The 24,703-nt window shown below is 37.9% G+C and overlaps 1 protein-coding gene across 4 annotated transcripts in view; it reads right to left on the reverse strand.

Moving 5' to 3' along the window:
- Positions 1-13,448, reverse strand: part of LOC121408410 (RNA-binding protein Musashi homolog 2-like) — a 46,810-nt gene extending 33,362 nt beyond the window's left edge. For all 4 annotated transcript variants that reach the window (XM_041599885.1, XM_041599887.1, XM_041599884.1 and 1 more), the window contains exon 1: positions 13,389-13,448. In XM_041599885.1, the coding sequence (XP_041455819.1) occupies positions 13,389-13,419 (31 nt within the window). In that variant the 5' untranslated portion in view covers positions 13,420-13,448. The remainder of the gene's footprint in view (positions 1-13,388) is intronic.
- Positions 13,449-24,703: the final 11,255 nt, after the last annotated feature.

Below are 24,703 nucleotides of genomic sequence, written 5' to 3' on the forward strand. Positions count from 1 at the left end.
GACAATGTTTTTGACACCCTTCTCGTATACCATGGACATGTAATAAGGCCAGTGTTATCTTGATGAAAACATGATCATCAATATAACAATAGAAGCTATATTCCATAAAGATAACTACCAATCCATATAGCATGAAATATAAATGTTTGCATTTATTTTGTTGACACAAACTATCAACATAGGCAATAAAAAATGGCCAGTTCATATGAACACTAAAACTTGAAGATCTCAATTTTCCCCCCAAATATTGGACACAGTTTTTTTTTATATATATCTGAACTACCTGTAGAACTTCCAAAATAAATTAAATAAGATTGCGCAGTCTCTATGAAAATGAAATTTTCATAGCTTGCATCAAATGGAAGTGGTGACAGGAAAGACAAAACCGGAGGATTTGTTCTTTTCGAAAAGGCGAAGCAAGGTAATATGATATAATCAATATATACTCATTTTTCACAAATCAATCTATTCCAAGCCACTTAAGCGCAACTGCTTAGGCTCATAACCCATTTTCCAAACTTGGATAACACAGTTTCTTCACGGAGTCTTTACACTGGTTCCCTAGTTCAATATAGAATAAGCGTTTGCTCTCTATACAATGATTTCCATTTTGTCATGAATCATGAATAATGTGGAGAACTATAAAAACTTTGAATAATTCCGAAAGCAACACATAAAAGGATGTCAAGTTTCACCCTTTTTCTACAAATACATATTGCATAACCATTGCAATATGATACTAGTAAAACAAATGCAGGTATGGAAAATTGAGAAAACTTAAAAAATGTGTATATTTTAGGCAAATTTGATGTTCTCATGAAGAAAAAAAACAGCAAAAGATTACAATTTCCTTGACCAAGGGATCACAAATTCAGTGCAAGTGTAAAACATAAAATAAACTGAAAGAAGTGTTTTTCCCTAAAGATACATTTAAAAAAGCCATGAACTTCAGTCCTAAACTGCAGTATCAGGGAAGGGGGATAGATACAATTGCCATTTCTCACCAAGAGCAGGGTGTTGACACTCAATTTGAATAACTTCTTGTTGCAGTCAAAATTAAAATGCTTTCAAATCACACGTATCTGTCCTGATATCAGCATAATAAAAAAAGTCCATGGAAAAGAAGAGCAATTCAAAATGTATCTAAATAACATTTCCACACAATTATCAAAGCATCAGTTTACAGTGAATTGAATTATTTATTCAAGTAATTTCTAATTGAAACACCGTAAGTTCCTAGTACCTTGCATCAGATATCTAATTCAATTCTAATTGAAAAACGATACCAACTGGATGACAAGCATATATCAACTGTGCAAGAGCAATTATTTCATTGAAAGACATGCAAATCTATATGTTTTTTATCAATAAATGAAAATCAAATAGATGGGATTTGTTCTTTATTGGCTTTCAACCAACAAATGCTCGTATTTTCATAATATAAGCTAATATAAGATACTTATGGAGAGCCATTTAGTGTTATTTACTTTTTGAAAATAAAAACAATTGAAGCATTATTCATTCTTAAATATCACAAATTAAATGTAGTATACTTTTTCTTTTTGGAATCATTGCTCTGATTAATTTTATCATGATTCTGCAAATATATTATATTAATGAATAAAACAATTATTAATCCTATATACCTTATCCAATTTTATTTTGTGATGTCCTCAACTGGAATTTGTTGGTTATAAAAAGTGAAAAATCATACAAGTGCTTGACACAAATGGGAGCAAAAATATTCTAAGATTGATTCCTGCTTTTAAGAGGAGGTTGACTCCTTTAAAATGAAAGCTACCCATTCTCTAGCCCCCTGAATACTAGTTAAAACCAGGCATAGGTTTGCTGGGACGTCTATAGCAACTCTCGGGGTAGCTGCACTCTTGTGAAGAAGCCCTTAGCATTTGTGGCCCATTAAATGGTGCGAAGATGAGCATCAATCACATGGCTAACATCAGTGCGGTATCAAATGATAATGAATTCAAGTCAGCTACCAACGACTAACAATTAACCTCATCCCCCCTCAAAAAATCCTATTAATACAGTAAGTAAATTACATCCCCTACTTGGTTACAGAATGCTCAGTTTAAAAAAATCTATTGTTTACTTTAGAATGCTCATATCACAACATACTGTATGACTAAAATCTCTAAACTTTTGCAAAAAACACTTTACTTGTGACAGCAGGCTCTATTGTAAAGCTGGCCGGCCTCAAAGCCTGAACGTGGCTACTATATATTTCTTTTTTTTTAGATAAAAAAACACTGATTTTTTAATCTTTCTACATTACTATCAATTCCCATATATTTTCAGAACTAATAACTTTTTATAATGCACATATGTTTACTTTTAAAAATCAAATTTAAACTGAGCATTCTCCAAATGAACTTCTTCATAAACATAACTTAACTATCTACCAAGAACTATAACACACTACAGCATCTGACAAATTTATGAATAGTTTTGATGAATACAGAACATGTGAAACCAAAACTTTTGGAGTGGTTGATCAAATAAAAACAAGATCGAAACTTTGTGCACTGACACAGGTGATAAAACAGGTTAGTCATCATAGCAATAATCAATGTTGACTGAACATTATCATCAAACCCGAAGCTAGAGACTAGTTTTAATCACTTCTATGGTGAAGAATATTATCCCATAAGAAAACAATAAGAATCTGAAACCCAAACTCAATCAAGCAAATAATTGAAAAAGTAAATTCACAGCTTCATTGAATTACCAATCAATATATAGTTTATGATTCTCATTTCTCATACTTCCAAAACTTTTAAATGCCCCCCCCCATGATGTTTTGGACATTGAAGTAGGTGAAAAAAAATATATATCATAAATCATTAAAAAATCAAAAATGATTGGCTTAAAAACAAACACTTTTTCTCAAGGGTACTTGAACAAATCTACAGGCTTTAAAAACCACTAAACCCACAAAATATGGCATAATCAGCCTTTAAGCCAAACTTCAAGCTTATTATTACTTCTACTTGTTTTGAAATGGAAGTCATTACCACTTGTTTTTTTCTACTCCATCACAGCAAAATTGACTCTTAAGAATTGTTTGTTGTATCATTTATGACAGTAAGAGTCTATTGTAATTTGATCTATATAGGACTGTTTATGGTTAATATAGGGAGCAATACATCACTGCTCATAAAAACTTCATGCATGCAGGTGTGTACATCTATAGTAGATGTTAAGTCATCAAAATTATTTGTTATCCTATGACAAACAAGCAATTCAAGTTAGCAGGATTTTTGCATAAAATAATGAAAAGGTATGACCAATCAGCTTCAAAAAAAGTATCCACATGATGTGAACTGTTTTTTTTTAATGTTGTTCATTGGAAAAAAATACAAGCTCGTGCAAAAGTGCATTTTACATGACTTTAGAATACAATCTGAAGACATCTCCAATTCCGTGGAGCTTTGGTAAGGATTATTTAAAGCTAGTTGGACTGTGTTTTGAAACATATATTAGCGGTAATCATTCTGTGGGGAATAGAAAAACACTGGATGATTTGAATGTCGGCTGTATTGTGAGTGAGGATCTTGTCATTTGGTTGTAAAAGTGTCACCAGGTCCCCCTCAAGTTCATTACTCTTCAGTTTATACCAGGGATGAGGTGGAGGATGGCGAGGAAGAAACGGAGTGATGAGGACAGGGAGAGGTGAGAGAGAGAAATTAGGTAGGGATGACGTTAACAGGGCCTCTGGGTAAATGGGAGTTTCCAAGCAATCTAAGTAAATCTGGGACTGGCTAGTGAAACCAGGCCAGGCAGCTAGGTGCTCATCCCGAAGGGGGCCACGATGGGGGTGTGACTGTTGAATGAATGGGGGGTAGGAAGGGAGAGCATGTGCAGCCCGTACGGGGTTAGCCGATGGCTGATGCTGGAGGAGTGATGAGGCAAGATGGGGAAGGGGCATTCTTTGGGGGGTACGAGATGGAAAGGAGTGGTAAAGACGCAAATCTCGAATGAGGTTAATAGGATGATTAAGTAAGGTGAAGGGGCAGGATAGAAGAGGGACATCGCCGAGAGGGGAAATGCCGAGGCAGAATTTTTGGAGGTAACATTGCAGAAGTAGCAGAGTATAAGAGCATAGAAGAGAAGCATGATGGGGTGCAGACAGAAAGGGGTAAGAAGACTTCGTTGGGTGGGACTGGTAGGTTTGAAAATGAAAGGTGGCAGGCCAAAACAGATCAGGCATCCCCATTGTGGCTTGTACACCACTGGAATCGCGGACTCAGTGGATGGGATTCTGCTAACAAAATGGATGCATTGGTAGGATAAGAATTTAATTAAAATAACATGTATATGATATTTATAAAAGAAAGTCCAACTTGAATTGGGTAAATCATAGGCAGGAGAGGGGATGGTGGTGCGGTTGTGTGGATGGAAATTGTATCCCATGTGGGACTTTAACGAAGAATCTGTTAGAAAAGAGGTATTCGACCTCACTGGTAATCACACCCCTATCAAATACATTACAGTTGTTGTGTTCTTAATGAATCTTCTCTTTGGAGGTTTGTTTCCAGGCCAATGGGTTGCAATGTCTCACTCGCGTGTGATCTATGATACTAATCACACTCAGACCAGCACTAACCCACACCTTCTAGAGTCATGTTAGGTCATCATTACACCATACCTCTCTCAGGAGTTACATCACGGCCGCTTCCCACGGCACAATACCTTTATCATTCATCCACTTCTATGTAGCTAGTGGTATGGGTGAAGGGGTATGATTGTGGATGCTTGTATCAGTGAGGATGTTCCAGTGGCATAAAGAAGGGATCTGATAGGATAAAGAGCGAGCAGGCTGGGTAAGGATCGCATGCATCGTCTAAACCCCAGTCAGGGCCCCCTGACACCTTCATGTTTTTCCCACTGCAGAAATTTAATTTCATGAGGGAGTGAAGTGAGATTGGGAGGCCCTAGGGCTAGCTGCTCATCGCTTGCCGGTCCTTAGGCAACCTGGACGACATCATCACCTACTCTCGCCATTGAGTAGAACCCTCTGAGTACCTGCACGACGCCTCACGACCAAGGACACGCATATCATTACAGTCCCGGCCGCATGTACTTTGAGGAGCAGTTCATACCGGGGCATTGAACGGCTTGGGTCTTCCTGGCCATGTGCACAGCTAATTATCAGTCGGACCGGACCGCTGACCCGCACCACGCATTGATTTACATGGCCCCTGCTCGTACACGGGTCGTGACAGCGTGTGCACATAGAAGGCTAATTAGGCTACTCAAGGGGGCATTGATTTCTCTGTGCACTCAAATGGAATGGAGCTATGGAGGAGGATGAAAGATTCCACCAAACATGATGCACTAAATACGTGATTCTTTACAGCCCCAGAGAGAAGCTTTAAACTCCAGAGATGGGCATAACGGTACAAATTAGCATTCATGTATTCAAAATCAGATGACGATGTAAAGAGATTCAAATCCCTGAAGCAATGCAATCCTTAAGCCGGACTGTCATTGCATATCGTGTGCTTGGACACACTGAATCATGCTTTGGAGGGAGGACCCCCTTGCATGCCTGCCATCTCGGCAAAAAATGCAGCGAGCAGCAACTTGGGCGTCAAATCCGGCAATCTTTTCCGCTTGGCAGAGCAGGGAAACTGGCTCACCTTGCGAGTGAGGGGCGAGCGAGGGATCCCCGGTTTGGTCGGTCAAGAACCCCCCAATGCTCTAGTTGTCTAATAAAGCAGAAAGAGCTTGCAGCAAACGTCTAATCAACGCTGACAAGATTAGCACAGGGCTAACTCAACCATTTCAAATGTCCCATCGTCATGGGCATATAGGAAATTATGCCAAATTCTACCAACTAGCAGGTTCTGTACAGGTAAAGTCAACATAAATTAAATAAAGAACGTCAATAGCAGTATTTGATATTGACTTCTTTCAGTTTTATCTATCCTATACTCTACATGATAATACAGCATTCCCTGTGTAGCGTACAATACTGAATGCACATGCTGTTTTTTTTCAATCCCGTCGATACATACAAATATAAAACCTACAACTCTTAGCTTTGTATGAAGCCATCACTATTTTCAGTGCAATCAATTTTCTTTTCTTTTTTTGGTAAAATATAAATGAGTTATAGACATTTTTTCTCTTGTAATGGATGTTTCAATTTATTTATTTCATTTTTTAAGTACTGCCAACATTTTAGTAATAGTTGAGAAGATGAATATCAATGTTTTAATTGTAACACCCAGGGGAAGTATTTTTAAATGGTGTAAATTTGAGCCCATGTTTGAAAACAATACCAACGAGTAATGACACTGGCAAACCTTCCAACCAATGTGTTGAATTTTCTGTCACAGTGAGAAATCATTTGTACAATTGCTGCTTGTTTTCTCCCAAATGCATATTCATTACTTTCAACCACAAAAATATATATTTTGAAATTTTTTTAGTAATCATTCATATTCATAATCATAAATATTTCATTTTGACCTAGATATTTTTGAAATAATATATGCTCACTGTGTTCCTATATGGATTTAACATCCTTAACGATGTGTGGGTGTGTGTTGCTCTACATCATAAAGATTCCCATCCGTGATCAAATGATACCATCTTTGTGTTATGAAATGAAAAAGCCCTGGAGGCAGGGTGCTCTAAAGTTTCCAGAAATATTAGTTTTGTTGCATCTTGTGCAGATTTGCTTGACATCCTGATCTTGGGCAGCAGGTGATGGCGAACAGGAAACGGGCCTGGTGCATGATGGGATAGCCCCAATGCATGATGGGTCAATAAAACAAGGGGTAGTCGCAACATCAAAGATAACACATCTATAACACGGCTTTAATGGAAGACGGGAATTGAATGGCACACAATGGTAATATAATGATGATGAACTAGATTCATAAATCAAGCATGTACGGACAGTGCATAATTCAGAAAACTACACCAGTCCGCTTCCAGTATACATCAAATATGTAAGAGATCATTCATTACAGTGTTTATTGCGATGTTGACCATATCAGTGGCAAGGTATACTAACATATTTTAACCAGAATTGCAAACATGTTTTGAAATTCTCCTAGATGTATATTCTGATACTTTTTACTGGGAAAACAATCAGGGATTACACTTTTTTTATTGTCTCTCTTAAATGAAAAAAAAATAAGTAAACGAGATGAGAGAATGATTGATTTAAACTTTTCAATGTTCTAAACAATTTTTCTCAACAATCTTCTCTAAATGTTAATCAATCCCACAGGAATCAATATAAATTGAACAAAAGTACATGTGTCATTACAAATAACAGATTTAAAAAAAAACAGAGAAAACTTGAATGAGAATACTTTAAGTGAGCCAATTCAGTAAAATGAAGCAAAGGAGAAAGGAAAATCTTTGAAATTGCATTTTGATTCGCCATTTATAATAGTGGAGCAGACAATTGACGGCTCACAATGCTACAAGCATGCTGCCTGCTAACTTTCTGTCACGCAAGGGCTATTATGTTTCATTAATAAACCACAAAGCATTTAAAAGAAATTGTTGTCGCCCAAGCAATTGGTGGTTTATATTATCAATTTTTCATGAATACCATGGCACATTGCGTTACACGATGTACAGTATTCCGAGAGTGCTGTGTTGCAACAACAATTATTGAAACAATATCAGATTACTCTTTTAAAGCTTTAGTTTAGGAGGGACCTTGGTGTGATTATGAATACACTAGCTGTAATTACAGGGTAAAAAAGTACAAAATAAGCACATTCAATCAATTTTTGCATCGGAAAAAAAAAGGATACTGGTGTCATATGGATCAAATGTTGCAATGGGTAATATTGCAACATATATTGCTTCACAACAACAAAATAAATGGAATAGTCAACTGAGGATTAGGCAAAATTACTTTTGCACATGAAATTAAAATCAGAGGTAGATTATTGAATGCATCTCTTCTAAGTTTATGAATTTCATTAAATTTTGCAAAAGGCCTTGGAAATTATTCAATGTTCACATTGACATTTGCTATGTTTATCGTCTTTGCTATGATTCCCATTTTCTTCAGAACATTGGAATTATTTTGTTCATATTGACATGAAAGTCACGTTCTGCGAGTGTTATTGTAATATCAAATCCAGATCGTGTCACCGGGCAAACAATTAATCTGACGAGTGATGAATCCTCAAGCTCTTTAAGATGGCAGGTAATAAGTGGATCTAAGACGTTCATCCTCACTCACCGGAGCCGGGTGATCTAACAGAGATGTAGGTTATAGCTCACGCCATCCGCAAATAAATTGTTCAAATTGAGTATGCATTATGAGCTAATTAAGAATTCATAGTGCGGCCAGACTCCGGTGTGACTCATGTGTCACTGTTTGGTTTTTGTGTTTAGGTTGATTCACTTAGTGCTGGCAGGGTTAATAAATTATTGTTAGGTGAGAGAGGTAGGGGGATGTGAGTTTAGGCTACATCCAGGATTGGAAGGCAATCAATGAAGACTTCTAATGATGGGATAACCGAGGTGGATCGCTCTCCCAACATGGGACCTTAAATTCACTCCTTTGGGTTCTTCTAAACCAAGATGGTGACCTCATTTTTACTGCTTTGGGGCCAGGGAACATTACCTTGTGTTATCTGTTGGTTTACTTAAATAATGGAATGTAAGGGAATGAATAAGGGAAAATGGTACTTATATAACATAAGTTGCAAGCAATTCACTGCTGTCAGTGACCCCTATTCAAATAAATAAAGAATAGGTAAAATGTACAGGAATGAACACAAAGTTCTTGTAAATTCTTTGTAAAACCTCCCTTTGATTCGAAAGGCATAAACATGTTCTATGAAACGAAAATAAATGTCTAAACATGGCCAGTCTCTATAAAGAATGCATCAATAATTTAGGGAAAAAAAAAATATATCCACCATTATGTTGAATGCCCCTGAATATTGGGAAAACCAATTATATAAGGAAATTCTTAAATGAGCTCCATTAAGAACGTCCAAGCAATCAACCTTATTCCTGAAAAATCAATACCAAATTTTGTCAGCATGGGACCAAAAGAGCAGTGACTAATAGCAATTCACATAGAATCAACTTCCTCATACCTCCCTGAAGATTTCTAAAGACTATTTCAGTAGGTCGCTTTTAGATTGTTTACAAATTTTGCATCAGAGCAATCATTTTCTTGGGCCTCGCAAGGAAATAAAAAATATGAAAATCGGCGAGTGCAAGACAAGGATGAGGCAAGGATGAAGGGTAGGGAAAAACCCGTGATCAATATGATTCAAGATGGATTCAAAGCTATCCAATTATAAGGTAGCTTGAGGGCCTAACTTTACATAGTAAGGGTCAAAGAATTTCATATCAACCACTTTTAAGCTTATCCTTCTTCTCCTGGCGAGGAGCGAGGGAGGGAGAGATGCCGACAAAGAGAGGGGCATTTAACGACTGCGTTAGCGCGTTTATATACCTCCAAGAATATTGGAACAGAGAAGGGAAGGAGGAGGGAGCGGAAGGGTTTCAAAAGGAGATACAGATGGAGAAAAAGGGAGAAGGGGGAGAGAATAGGAGGGGAAGGGAAGGGGGGTGGGGAGGCGGAGGGAGGGGAGGAGAACAGGAGAGGGAGAGGGTCGGGATGGAGGGAGGGAGGGTTGAGGGGGATGAGAGGAGGCAGAGAACAGGAGAGGGAGAGGGAATGGGTGGGGATGGAGAGGAGGGAGTGGAGAGAGGGAGGGTTGAGAGGATGGAGAGGAGGGGAGAGGGGGAGGAGGACAGAAGAGGGATACGGTAGGGATGGAGGGGGGGGGGGAGGAGAGGAGCATGGGAGGATAGAGGGAGTGAAGAACATGGGGTAATACATTATCATTTTTCATTCCAGATCAAGACATGGGGTAACATCCAAAGATGATGAACTCCATTGTCATCCAAACAACAAAATGGACAGAGGATGGTGGAATGACAGACACTATGGTATAAGCACATGGAAGGTGAATGAACATGCAAGTATGAAAGAGCTGAAGGTGCTAATGGGAGTTTGAAGCCAATATAATTGCTCCCTTTGGGAACAAACAACCCTTTGCTGGTCTACATCCTTCACAATTCCTCAGAATCTGTCTTCATTATCACCATTTCTGAATCCCAGAAGAAAGTTTCAATGGCGATGCAGTATTTCAGTCAGTGCCAGAGGGATTTAAATCACATAATTTAACACACAATAAATGCCCTAACAACTTAAAAGCTTGCCATGGTGGCTTTCCTCCTTATTGCATGAACTCTCTATTTCCTCTCTTTTGGCTATTAATCTTGGTCCCTGATTTGTTGTGTAGGTCAGAGGTCCATTTGTACTTCGAACTTTGCCTATTTTTCTCCTTGCATATATCCATGCCTATTTCTCACATCCTTCAGACTGAAGAATTCGAGCTCAGCATCCGTTTTACAGACTGAAGTCTCATCTCCCAAACCCTGAAACATTTATCCTGATCAAAGAACAAAAAATCTTCTAGCCATCTTCATTTTCTGTTTATTTATTCACAGGGCAGTTAATCCAATGATTATCATAGAAATTTGCCGTAACAATCAATTTCAATTTGTGATTCTATAGACTTCATTCAACACAATTCCTTTTATTCTGATCTTCATCAAATGTTCTTTCAAAACCACCTTTCAATAAGAATTACTCATACCAATTGTTAACTGCAAGATTCTAAGGTTTTACATCTTCTAGACTTTTATAACATAGCACAGATATGTTTCATGAATCAATAACAGCTACTGGGGTTGCTTTATTCAAACATTATAGAGTCACCAATCCTGATGATAATGTTCTGAAGAGCAAAAACCAACAGACTTTTGATGGTCGATGACATTATTTCATCACGTCTCTTCATTTCATTGCAGAAGCTAAAGCCTAAATCCTCGAAGACCGGATCGAAAAGTACATAAAGATTTCCTGTGAGGCGAGGCTCTGTCTCTTTTTCCCTTTCCATTTGGCCTATTTATGACTACCATAGCTCAGTGAGATATCCCATGGAAATCTCCCTGAATACACAGGTAGAGAGCCCCCTCTTGTTCTGAGCTCTTATTACAAGCAAGGTTGGGTGTAGGGTATCACAAGAGTCTTCCGCTGGCTTAGCATGGAACCGGAAATTTCTCAACAAACCTACTCTTAAAAAGGACATCGGTTATTAGCGCTATAACAACTTCTACAACCATGCATCGAATATTGCATGTAGGTATACAACAATGGTGTGGGATAGGTTAGTTTGTTTCCACAGACTACACCGAGTATACACACAAACGAGAAAGGAGCATGTAAATTTATTCTAATCATGGATCCTGATGAATTCTGCCTTGCTTGTTTATTAGCATAATTTCACAGCGATTATGAATTTTCCTCGAGAATCACAGCACATGTGTTTCATTCGTAAATGTGTACAAACACTATGTAATTTCATTGGATTCATTTTGGAATTCATTTTGGAATTGTTACCATAGCTTCCATCTATGTTAAAGCGGATTCAAAACATTTCATATTACGTTTTACAGAAAATTTCAAATAAATTTGACCACTTTAAAGTATATAATCAGTGAACCATTAATTCTGCATGAATGTTCTTCCAACAAATATTTCATCAATCACATGTTATCCTCAGAAAAAAACATCATCTTCATTGTCATATTTAGCGAACACTGAAGGGGACACACAAATTACTCCTTTCTGAAATAATATACATAATATACTAGATTATGCCACCCTCAATGTGGTAGCTTTCAGATAACCCCTTGATGATGTTTGTATATTGTTGTTTCTTTCAGCACATAAGCTTCGGTCTAAACTCCAACAGACATCAGGAGACAACAAATATATACCGAGTCACATGATAGAAAGCAGTTTGCTCTGGGTAATGAAAGATATTTCACGAAGGGTGCACGTCAGAACAAGATTAATTCATAATTGAAAACAAATAGACTATGATTGATGGGTTAAGATCAACACAAATGTTTTGCTGAAAAAAACTGTTTGCCTCGAAATATCTCGGCTCAAAGTGTCTGAATAATGAGCAGCATGGAAGCGCGAGGTGACATCCGTTTTTCCTGTGTCGACCAAAGCAGTATAAATTTAAGCTTCAATAATACTGAGTGCCTGTTTTTTTTTAAATGTCCGAACATGCATTGAGTAATACACAATATCTTGTTTGAGAGAGCTAGAGTTTTTATCCCCCCTCTTGATCATTTTCTTCATCATAACAGAAAATATAATATCAAATATTATTTTTATTTTTATGAATGTTGATCATTCCAATCTTAAGTTTGTGATCTGATTTTAACAAGGCAAGCGAGGATACAGTAAAGCTATTGTAAAGTTGGTGTTTTCTCTAATGAATTGTGTGAATTTCGCTAATTTTTTCACATTCTTCTGAAGCTGTACTTAATATGTCAGCATCTTTATCATACTCCTACCCTTTCTCTCTCCTTAGAATACTCCCCCTCTCTTCTCTCCTCCTCTCTTTCTCTCTCTATTTTTGTCTCTTTCTAATAGCAATGGGGGGGGGGGGGTCAATATCCACATGCACATCCATGTAGACTTTCCTCAGCTGTAACCCTAAATTCATCCTACCATTAATATCATTCCGCTCCCAACCCTCATGAGTCCGTCCAGATAATCTCTGCATTCTCCTCCCAGTCTCCTTCTCCCATCCCACCCCATCCTCCCCTCACCCCTCGCCTCCTCTCTTGAAACGAATGCCATAAATAACAATGACAATCTCCCCAAACAATCCCGTTCTTGCAAATAGTTGTTGGATGACTTGCGGATGCGATATGAAAACCTAATCTACGAGCAGGCTTTTCTATAAATCAAAACACGTTTTGTCTTGTCCCCGTATTGCATCCTATTTTCGGCAGGAATTTTATCGGCCCCTTGCAAATGTCACGCAAGGACACCATGATCTCATCGAGGAGTTTTCTAGATGGTCTCCTCCCTACCCTTCCTGATGCTATCTACCTAATCCTCCTGGATTAAATCTTACCAATCCATCTAAATACCGTCTTAGCTCAGTTTTAATCTTAAGGTAACCCCATTGCCCATTAAGAAACATTGGTTTCTTTAGAATTCCTGCTCTATCTCTATATTAATAACCTCATATCAGAAATATGTTTTTTCTGTCAATGATCAAGGCTGATCTCGTTCACTTTTTTCATTTCCCATAACGGTTATCTTTCAGAACTACCTCAATATCGGATTTGAACATATCTGATTACATTACTCTCTCTCCATTTTTCTTCACATAACAAGAAATCAACTTATTCCAGATCGCTAAATTGATTAATTCCACTGAGTGGAAATGAGAAGCTTAAATCATAAAGTTTTCACATAAATCTCTTACCTCTGTGCCTATTTGTAGATCTGTCAAACATAAGAACTGCTTCTTCAACCTGAAAACATAAAATAAGAGAAAAAGAAAAAAGAATTCATTACATATAACATTAACACAAACTTGATTTTAATCTTTTACAAGTCTTTATTTATTAATTTATTTCATATTAGTACTCAGAACTTTTTAGAACACAAGTTGAATCAAACTACAATAGAATGTGAAATTATTTGCTTTAAATAATCACAAATATATTTATGGTGTGTGTTTTGGTAACTAGTGTTTAAAAGACATTCATTTCTACCGTTCCATTCAGACATTCCATAGGTTTGTGGTCCCAAATATTCACTTTGAGTGAGGCTAAACAAATATGTAGCTAAGTGCAAGAAGCTTTAGTGCACATAATCCAGGCCAGTTTTGTTCCAGCTTGAGGGCTTAGCTGGGTAAATGAAGTGACGTGACCCAGGGCTCCCTACAGCGAGCAGGTCGGGATGTTTGTCCCAGCTACGATGGGGACTTCTACCATTCCCCAAACAAGGTTTTTAATTGCACAGGGAAATAGACGGGAGGCACAGGGTGTGCAGAAAGGTTCGGGAGCGCAGGGACAACATCGACGTGATTCTCCACTCAAATTTCAAACTCTTTCCTAAACTATGTCCTAAAAACCAGGCTTCCCGATCCCATCTCCTTCCTGTGTCTCATCTCTGCATGTAGGCTACCATATTGGAATTTTCCTCAAGCCATTTCCCTTCTCAATCTGATCTTCATCCATCCTGTATTCTTTCGTTGACATACAATCTTGTTCTCACCTCTCACACGTGCACTCTATCTCCATTATTCCTTCTGTTATATCAATCATTCCCTTTCTCACCTCTCTGCCTTTCCCTCTCTTTCCCATTCTCTGTGTGTGTCTGCCTGTCTCTCTATCCTTCTATTGCATCAATGTATTTCTTATCTTTCACTCTCTTTCTGTCACCCCAAACTAAACTTTTCCCAACAACATACCTCATCTTTTAACAAATTTTGAGAGATATCACAAATGAATACCACATTTCCATTACTAAAGCAGGAGAACTAATGAATCTTCTCTGAAAGTCGGCATACATCAGACAAAATCTCTTTGCATTAGACAGCATCCCACCCCATATGCAAAGTGAATGTATGATGTATCTGTACACAACCCATAAGAAGTTGTGGCTTTCATAAAAACACCACCCAAAATACATCAATCTCTCTGGCCTGAAACTCAAAAGGCCCTGTGTAATCTGAGGTGGCACTTTGAAATGGCGTGGTAGGATTCCTTCCCTGAAGACTGGACGTACATACAAGAAGAAAGCAGAGTGCAATACAAGAGATGCTAAGATAGAGGCTGATATGCGACCTTCGACCCTCGCATCTCTCCAAAGGCCTGTTGTCCAGCGTGCTATCTTAATCACATCATGCATGTGCAGAGTGAACTACCACAGAAGAGTCACGGGCATAACTGTATTCAAACTATACTTAATGCAACTTTTGAATTCTGGTCTGTAATATCAGAGAGCTTCAAACAGTTCCTTAATATCAGGGTAGCAGTTCATGAAACACTAGTCTGTGATTTACGCTGACAACTTTTGTTTATAACACCTAGTGGTTCAGAAAATCTCCATTCAATTCACATGAAATTTGGGGTTTTACCAATAATTGGTAGGTTTTTCATGTCAAACATCTCTACATAGTGTTATATTCTCAGGGTATGCAAGGGTACAGCTAATGGTGTCACACAGCCCTATAAACAAATATTTCATACAACTCAACAATTATTTGTGAATTCTTTTGGATATGTCAAGCACTAGAAGTACTCCAACTATCATCATGGCAGTGTTTATAAGATGATCGCATGCCTTTAGCATACCATTCCCATTGACATCGTGATCTAACACAAGATACCAGCCATTGACATCTACTTTAGATGTGAACTTAGGCTGTGTTCAATCACCCAAGGTGATCGGGGTTCAGAAACACAGAGGTTAGCGATTTATCCTATGCTTGATTTTCACGATTGATTGTGAATTGTGGTCAATGCAGTCAACTGTAAAGACATTCTTCTACAATGATTGCTAGGCTTTGTTTCACAGGCCCAGGTTTTGTGTTTTGTGTGATTCATGTTTGTTTTTGTACATATAGCTTTTAAGAATTTTGATTGTATGTGCCTATACCACAATGATACTTCTAAAGGCAATAGGTAAAATTCACACCCTACCCACGGGATTCCACAATTCCTTACCCTTTCACTTATCATTTTATAGCTGATAGTCCTGAATACTTCTCTGTGAATCCTATGGAAAACAGTGACAAAAGGACATTGCTTTTGATGAAGGGTAGGAGTTAACCTTCTTATCTGAAAGGTCAAAGCTTATACAGCACTGACCAAGAGCTTTTCTTCTGTAGAGGCATTTGATTGCCTTATAGTATTGAAAACAGAATCTCCTCCCCCTAAATCCCTCATATTTGTGCTGCTCCCTCAAGTACCCGTAATCTATATACAGAGAGGCCATAAATGAAGCACAGCTAAACAATGTAACCCTCACACATAAACAACTCTTCTCCACTTAAAGGTTACATTCATACTGCACTGATTTCCATGAAGTGTGTAGTATATAAGGCATGTGATCAATGTAAAGATGGGGGAAGTGTGGACGGGACCACCCTTAACAGCATTATTAGACTATGCTGACATAAAACATTGCAGAGTGGATAGAGCCCCATAGGCCTTAGGATCTTCTAGTGATATTATGCATACAGGCTCTTTAAGAAATGACAAGAGATTACGAACAGGGCATGTGTGGAGATGCGATCTAATAGAATTAGCAACAGCTGGTAGAAAGACTAATGAAGGATGGAAAAGAAGAATGGGGGTTAATTACATAGGAGATAGTGATAGACTGAGAAAGTGAATATAAAGAAACTAGGTTCTTCAAGATTAATTATTTATCAACATCATGGTGCATAAAACGACTACAGGTAGAAATCTGCAGTACAAAGTCATTTACAATTTAGGAGTTAAAGATAAGAATCTGCGTAATACAAACATAAATCATTGGAAATACATGTATAAAAAGGAAATATCATACGTGTGATAGAAAGAAAAGGGGAGAGGAGGGTTGGAGAAAGATAAATATGTCAGAGGAGTACCATGGAGAGTGCAATATGGTAAAGACATTGGAAGAAATGGAATGGGGGTCGAGAAAAGAAAGGTTTAAGGTTTACATTAAGCAAAGGAGAAACAAACCCCAAACTGCCTACAGTTTAAATCTTGTTTCGACAGAGAGGCAGTAAGCAAACTGACTTATTAATAAAAAAAAATGAAATTGAAAAATGAAATCACAGAGATGAAAGTAATTTCAAATGTAACCTAATAGAGGGGAACTTTCAGATACAATATGAGTGGGAGTTAAATTGCACGCACACTGGCATAGAATGAACGTCCTAATTGTTTTGGCTTGATGTAAGCAGGGGCTCTTTGATAACACGCAGGGAGGAAATTGTACCTTGCCGTAGCAGACATTTCAACAATGTTGTTGGATTTTAATCTTTATGCAGACAACAGAAAACTATAAAGGCACACGGGTCGACTCAGGCAGCTAGTGTATCATATACCAGACCACCAATGTCAATTGAGAATGTCTCCTGAAAACATACTTAAGAAACACCCTTCTCAATACATTAAACATTGTCCATTGTGTAAGGGCTATTCCGCAGAAAGGGGGCATTTGAAATACCAATCTGAAATCACGGTCAAATCTTGTATAGCTTTTGAAATGAAATGCTATTGATGAAAGGTCCTAATGTGATTACAAAACCTTGATGAACATTGATAAACAAAAGAGACTGACCACCATCAGAATTTAACCCTATTGATGATCTAATGCAGGCACAGCATGGAAAGCTGCAAGGGGGCTGACGCAAGAACGGCAAGCCTACAGACAAAGAGGCCAGTCTGACAGATATACAGATGTAGCCTATATGTTGGTCTGGTTTTTAGACCTTCCACCGACAAGAGGCAGCATTTGGGATCCTTACAAAAGGAGTGGGGACATTGGATGAAGGAATTCTATGATGAGATAAACGCCCCTTACACCTCCTCTTTGCTTCAAATCCTCTCTAGATCAATGTCCATCTACAACAAACAAAGCATCAAACTTCCTATTCCTCCAATCTACACTCCTCCATCTCCTACTCCTCCAACTCTTGGCCATATTTGGTGAGAAGACATTGGCCATTTCTGGCAGACCTCAACTTCCAGCCCATAAGACCTTAAGACACAAATGGATCCAAGAGTGAGAAAGCTTAGTCTCCAAAGGGAGATGGAGAAAGGGGATGCTCTTCGGGGCCCATGAGAACTGGCTCTTGCAATGCCGGGTAAATCTCGGGCTAAGCTCCCAGCCAGCCTCCATCGCACCATCTGTAAATCTCTTTCTAGAAAGATCCATCCCTGAGGAATATGACGAATCTATCCTTGCTTATTTGGCATACCCTGCCATTCAGTAATGAACACATTTTGGGATTGCTGTTCATTTATCCTCCATTAGGGGATTAGTATGTTGAGTACTAATCAATTTCTATTGTCTCGTATCTCTTTTCAGCTAGAGCTTAATTGGTTTGAACTTTGAATTCAAATTGCAGCAAAACTTAGTAACAGCAAACAGCAACTTCTTGGCAGTGAACATAGTTTCTTCTTAAAAAATATCAGTATTTATGGTAGACACAAAAAGACTTTCAAAAGAATCAAACTCTGGCTATATTGTGACTTGGGGTGCAATATAAAGGAAAACTTTGAATATTTACAACCTGTTGTAACTGTTTTAATTTTTCACCATAGAATAACAGTTTACTTGACACACAATTCATTTTATTGTTTATATTACAATGGCATGAAAACAGTTTAGTGAAAAGCATCTTCAAACTGACTTCCACAAAACTATTTGCCTGCCCAGTTACTTCAGATTGTAATAGTTAACTATGTGTGACTTTCATAATCTAAACCAGGAGATAGTGATATATATTTTTTCACTAGTGTAGAGGGAACTGAAAAGACTCTTTTCCCTCTTCCTCGATAGTTATCCCTGTTGTACCCATATAATATTTCAATATCTCCTGACTTCATAAATCACCTCAGATTGCATGTGACATTGGATGTCAAAGGTCACTTCCTGTGATGAAGTACTTGTCTATGACCTTGTATGTGACCTCTAGGTCATTGACATCCACACTGGAAGATAGATGAAACTTTCACAGCTTGAATTGAGACTCCCCATTCTGACTCATACAATGGCACAACAGTGTGTTTTGTAGCACCCACTTTTTTTGGGGGGGGGGTGGGGTGGGAATATCTTATTTAGCTCCAATAAATCCAAATAAAAATAGTCCTTGTGTGAAAGTATTATAACCGTACAATCTCTACCATACCTGTTACGTTAATGTGTGTGTTTATATGTGTGGGTGGGGGTCAAAATAAGTGTCCCCTTCCAACTCAAAAAGAAACAAGAATATGAGCTTTTAGTAACTCCTGAAACACAAGATAAAAATACTGATGACGAAGGAGGAGGAACAGTTCCTAAGAAACATATTCTATGTTACAGTAGATTGTAAAAAATGAATGAATTGAATATTGTGAATTATAATCCATAAAAACAAATGTGACCCTTGCTCTTCAGGTCATCCTTCTAGGATATCTAACAAAATGTTCTCAGGTTTAACCTCCCATACCCCACAAAAACCTTCCTTCATGGAAGATGAAAAGACATGTAAACAAATCACAGGTCTTCCTCAAAGCAATTTCTGCCTCATCTCCATTAATAAGTGTTTGACACTTGCAAGGGGGCCACAAAGTGATTGGGAGTAAATAAACGGTGAGTTGCCATGGCAACCAAGTTCATTGACTCCTGAATGACGGAGTTGGACAGACGGTAGTGCTTGAGGGCAAGATGCCAGCGCCAAGATACCAGAACTAGATTTTATTTCAGGTACCAGCGGCACATCTTGGCAGGAGTAGATGAAGAAAGTGTTCAACACTCGATCTCACGACCAACATTGTCCTTAGCTGCCCTACAGAGGGCTAAGGTTAATGCAATGTAGTTCGGTCAACAGTCCTACAGACATGCCACGATGCCATGGTCTAGTGGTTATCCCCTGTGACATTACCTTAAACCTTAAAAAGGATGAAGCAAAATTGGAGACAACATCTGCCCTGAAAACATTTGCTATGGACTACAAATTCAATCAATACAAACATATTGTCATAGCTTGAATTGGTTTGAGGGGTGCACAATTAACGGCATTTCGATTTTGGAAGCATTGTGCATAATGATACTGGGTGAGAGTTAGAGTTAAGAATTCCTATGTGGAGTAAAAGTGTTTCTGAGTGCGTACCGTAGAGAATACATGCGTAAGGGAACCACTACGAGGCACACGTGTGTACATATGAATACTGGGAACCAAACCGGATGTGGCATGGACGAAAGCATTATGCTATTTAATCAATACACAGACCAATGATTCCTATCCAAAACATAAGCTACCATCCTTCCTATACAAAAACCTAAAAATAATTCAGAATACTGCAGGTATTTAGTTTCAGTCATGCATTCTCAATCAGCTGTGTCAATAAGCCTTCAAATCTAAGCAAGCAATAAGATAAATACGAGCCCTGTACGCAAGATATGCAGTGTGCATGCCTGCATACAAATCTAAAGCTTGTTCACGTGGATTCGAAAGAGGAAATGTAGATGAAACTTGTTGCCTCTGATGAAGTAAACAGGAGAAAAGAAATATGACTGACATCGATTGGAAACAGCTTTGACGATCCACTTCTTCTATGATGGGAGCCGGCACTTTACAGCTGCACGCTTACCCGGAGTCAGTACTCCAATATTCAAAGTGTCAAATCACTCACTTTCATTGCATCAGAGCCTTTCAACGATTCCAGCATCCATCATGGAAACCCTCTATCATCATTCACCAGCATGTTCAAGAGCATCTGGATCCAGCTGACAGAGTGTTAGGTCTTTAGAAACACAGGGGCCCCATTCTCAAACTTGTGATATCTGGCAGCAATAAGTGGGCCAACTAGAGCGAAATAACCCTCCAAACTGGGTCAGGAATTAGTGTTCGCACTCTTGATTGATTCCAATTGCCATCAATCAAATGCATTACCTGCCAAAATCACTAAAATCTATATCCACGTTTGGAGAAACACCCATACACTCTCTACTTATCCCTACGAAAAGTGCAATTAACGTAGGCCTTGACAGTATAGCTGATGCATGAAATGGCATCATGAATGTCTCTCATATGTCATCTTCATTAGCTCAAGGATGTATCATTCCAAATCAACAATGCATGAAAAGGAGAATCTTCACATACAAAACTGATACTGCCATTGCAATACCAATGGACGCATTACATCATGTAATAAATGTCACGAACTAGGACCATGTATGTATTGGAATGGATTCTTATTATATTACTAGGATCAATGGTAGGTGTGACCATCCTATACATATTACAGTGTTACAATGATCATTATAAAATTATTGTGCAACATACAGGCCTATTAGTATATTGCCCTCCCCCCATGTAACAGCTATTGATCTTTAAGAATAAAATTCAATTCAATCGCATACTAAATGTTTTTGCACCCGTGTACAACTCCCATTTCCATTTTGAGAGTGGTGGCTTTACTCCTGCTCTCACTGGGCAGTTCAAGGGCATGAACAGAAAGACCGTTGCCATGGTGATGGTCCTGGATAACGATTCTGATTGATCATCATAGTCGGGATGACTTTGGTAAATCGGAGCAGGGCTGCTGGATACCAATGATAAGGTGCCCGTAACATAAAGCATTGAGATTGTCCGTACAGTCTATTTGTGCATTTCACATTGCACACAATGATCAATTTTTATCAAGCCGATTAAATCAGCCATTTAATCAATTGATAATGTTTGTGTTAAGGGGCTCAGAAAACAATCCTAACTTCATATCGTTTCACACTCTCAGCACCAGACTCTGCAATGGGATAATGAAAAAAATGCAAAGAATGACAGCGTTGCTGATATTCTGCTGTTTTTCATTGGGTAATTAATCAGGATGATATCACTAAGTGCTTTTCAGATACATATGAACTAATTCACAACATCTGACTTGCCTTGCAATTTGCAATGTCTGCATAGGATGTCAGACCTGTGTAATTCTCCACTCCCTGGGGAGCATTCTAGAATGCGTTACCACAAACTACCACAAACCAAGATTTCAGAAATGAATTCAAAACAAATGTAGATACTTCCAGACCTATTTCTTCAAGAAAGAACTGATAAAATTTGCTTTACGAAAAGGGAAACTGGTTGATCATAACACTTTAAGGAATATATTCAGAATTTGCGTTCTATATTGGATGGAGGTTATTCAACACATGTGAAATAATAAGAAAACAATGGATTGATAACGTTAACTAGAAGAGATACAAACGGTGTGGAAACTTAGCGTAAGGAATATAATTGACCTTCTGTTTATACATAGATCACTTGACCACCACACTGAGTGGTCATCCTTCTTCTTGACGAGGAGATAGAGGGTCAGAGAAGGTATATTCGTTTGTGAGCGTTCTGCTCCCCTTTGTGTCGCCCTCGCTGGAGACACAAGTCTGCCGCTACAAGAGCACTGCTCCACTCCGATGCAAGACCACTTCGTGATTGAATACAAATTTGGGGCACACACGTTGCTGCAACCGTGCTACTACACGCAGCAGTAAAAACACAACATTTCACAGCTACTGAGTATGCTATTTAATGTCTGTACCAAGGAGTCGGGTAGTTAGGAGTATGCAAACTATAAATCAAACTAATGTACTGGACGACATGCTGTCAAAATAAATAAATATAAAGATGAAAAATGACTAGAGTTCATGTGCAAGTCAAATGGTTTTGTTTTGTATTTTAATTCTTCAAAATGCTGTGATATTGCAAAGACTAAACACTTGAATAGTAATTGATTTATTTCGGGAAAAAATTAGAAAATATTTTAATGGAGACTAATGGTTAACTGCCTGAAAAAAAGGCTTCTGAGAAAACATCTAAGAAAAATCAAGGAAATTAAATCAGTTCTCCTCATAATGACTGTTGAAATCCAATTAATATCATACGATTGAAACTATGGCTTCAATATTATGTCGCTTCCAATAATCTAACAAAATGATATTGAAAGCTTCCTTTTCCAAGACAGAGAATATAATTTAATTCATGACGTTATCTTCCTTTCAATCTCTAGAACTGAAAATATATTAATTCCACAAGAAGAATACAGGTAGTTTCCTCCATATTTCATGGCACGACAAATCCATGCCGATTGATGGCTAATAATGGCCGACTGTCTTCGACACGATTTACATGACACAAACAGACCTGTAAATCAGTGATGCCAATTAGATCCAAATATAAAGACACCAAGGGAACTCAACTACAATAATTGACATCAAAACATAGCGTGAATAATGAGCTATTATTGTCATCCTGATTCATTTAGAGAGGATTCAAGAATCGTAATTACTGTTATTACCAGAGAAATCTCCTACGGCTCAGGTGGATAGAAAATAGAATTCATAAATCATGATGAATAATGAACTTTCACTTTCACTCAACCATATAATCTTCATGCACTAATAAATAGATAAGGAAACTTCATTCAGTTTATCTTAGGATAGTAAGTCTTTTGCTTCATTCAGAGTAATACTTTGTTTCATTACAAGTGAAGCAAGTTTAGGCTCTCCATATGCATTAAACCATTTGTTACAGAAACAAGCGACATTTAAAAGCAATATGAAACTCAAGCAAGATTGCTTGAACAAAGTATGATTTTTAAAAGGTGACTTTTCGTGCATCGTTTAATTTGAAGATCTTGCCCATTGCTCGAGTATCAACAAGTTTCTTTCCTGAAAAGAAGCTCAAACTTTTGCCCATCGAGACCCCCATCTCTGATCGGAGATGACATTTCAGCGGATAGGGGTATGGGAGGGGTACAGGCCCTTGTATGCTTACATAAGATGGAGCGAAGCTGATGAAGGGTATAATACGGTTGCTATGGTTATTGGAGCATGAAACCTACAAGTTAGGTGAAGCAGAGATGATGTATGGGTGATCAATCAATTCCACCGCTCTCTTGCCACAAGATTCCCAGAATCCTTTAACCATCGTCTCTAATCCCAATCAGTTACTGTCCTAAATGCTAAAGGATGTTAAAGGAGAATGAAACCTTTGGAATTTGTAGGCTTGTGTCGAAACAGACAAATTAAACAATAAGAACAAAGAAAGTTTGAGAAAAATCGGACAAATAATGAGAAAGTTATGAGCATTTGAATATTGCAATCACTAATGCTATGGAGATCCTCCCCATTGGCAATGCGACAAGGATGTGTGATGTCACATGTGAACAACTTTCCCTTTGATAGACTATAAAATACCCTCAAAATGTCCCTTTTTGCTTTTTCTTATGGTGATACAAAGTCTTGATCCATGATATATTCTTTGAAAATCTGTACTACATGCCTTCCTATAAAAAGAACATGTGATCTACTGATAGATGTGATAAAATAGGCAATTTAAGTGAAATATATACTTAAGTAATGGGGAGAGTTGTTCACAAGTGACATCACACATATTTGTCACATTGCCAATCTGAGGATCTCCATAGCATTAGTGATCGCAATATTCAAATGCTCATATCTTTCTCATTATTTGTCCGATTTTTCTAAAACTTTCGTTGATCTGTTTCTCTGATTTTTTCTGTTTCACTCAAGCTATCTTGTTCCAAAGGTTTCATTCTCCTTTAAGAATGATTTATTTCCCTTTTCTTCAATTCTTCTTCTATACTTCTGCCAATTACAAGACTTTGGACCAAATAATACAATCATTCTTGCCACGTCCAATCATAAAATCCCTCCCAACGAACTCTGGCAAAATATTTAATAATGCCACTGATTTATACTTTTTCATGTTAACAAGCCCACTCAAATAAGTTCTTGTGTGTGATTTTTCTCCATTTTTAGTAGCCTATTAAATTTTCTATTCTGATGGAACAATTTCCATTAATCAGTGGACTTTTCCATCTCTCTTATTGCTATTACTGAGCCTGCTTATCAGTTCATCCTCCAGTTTAATTCCATGACAAATATGTTTTTACCAGTGATTCAATTTTATATATAGTCTTCCATATTATCACCATATTCCTTTCATTTTAAAGGATGATCGGGAATCAATTTCCCACCCAATATCCATCTCACCTAATCTCTCTTCTTCTG

Source organism: Lytechinus variegatus, chromosome 2, assembly GCF_018143015.1.
Source record: "Lytechinus variegatus isolate NC3 chromosome 2, Lvar_3.0, whole genome shotgun sequence".
Lineage (NCBI taxonomy): Eukaryota > Metazoa > Echinodermata > Echinoidea > Temnopleuroida > Toxopneustidae > Lytechinus > Lytechinus variegatus.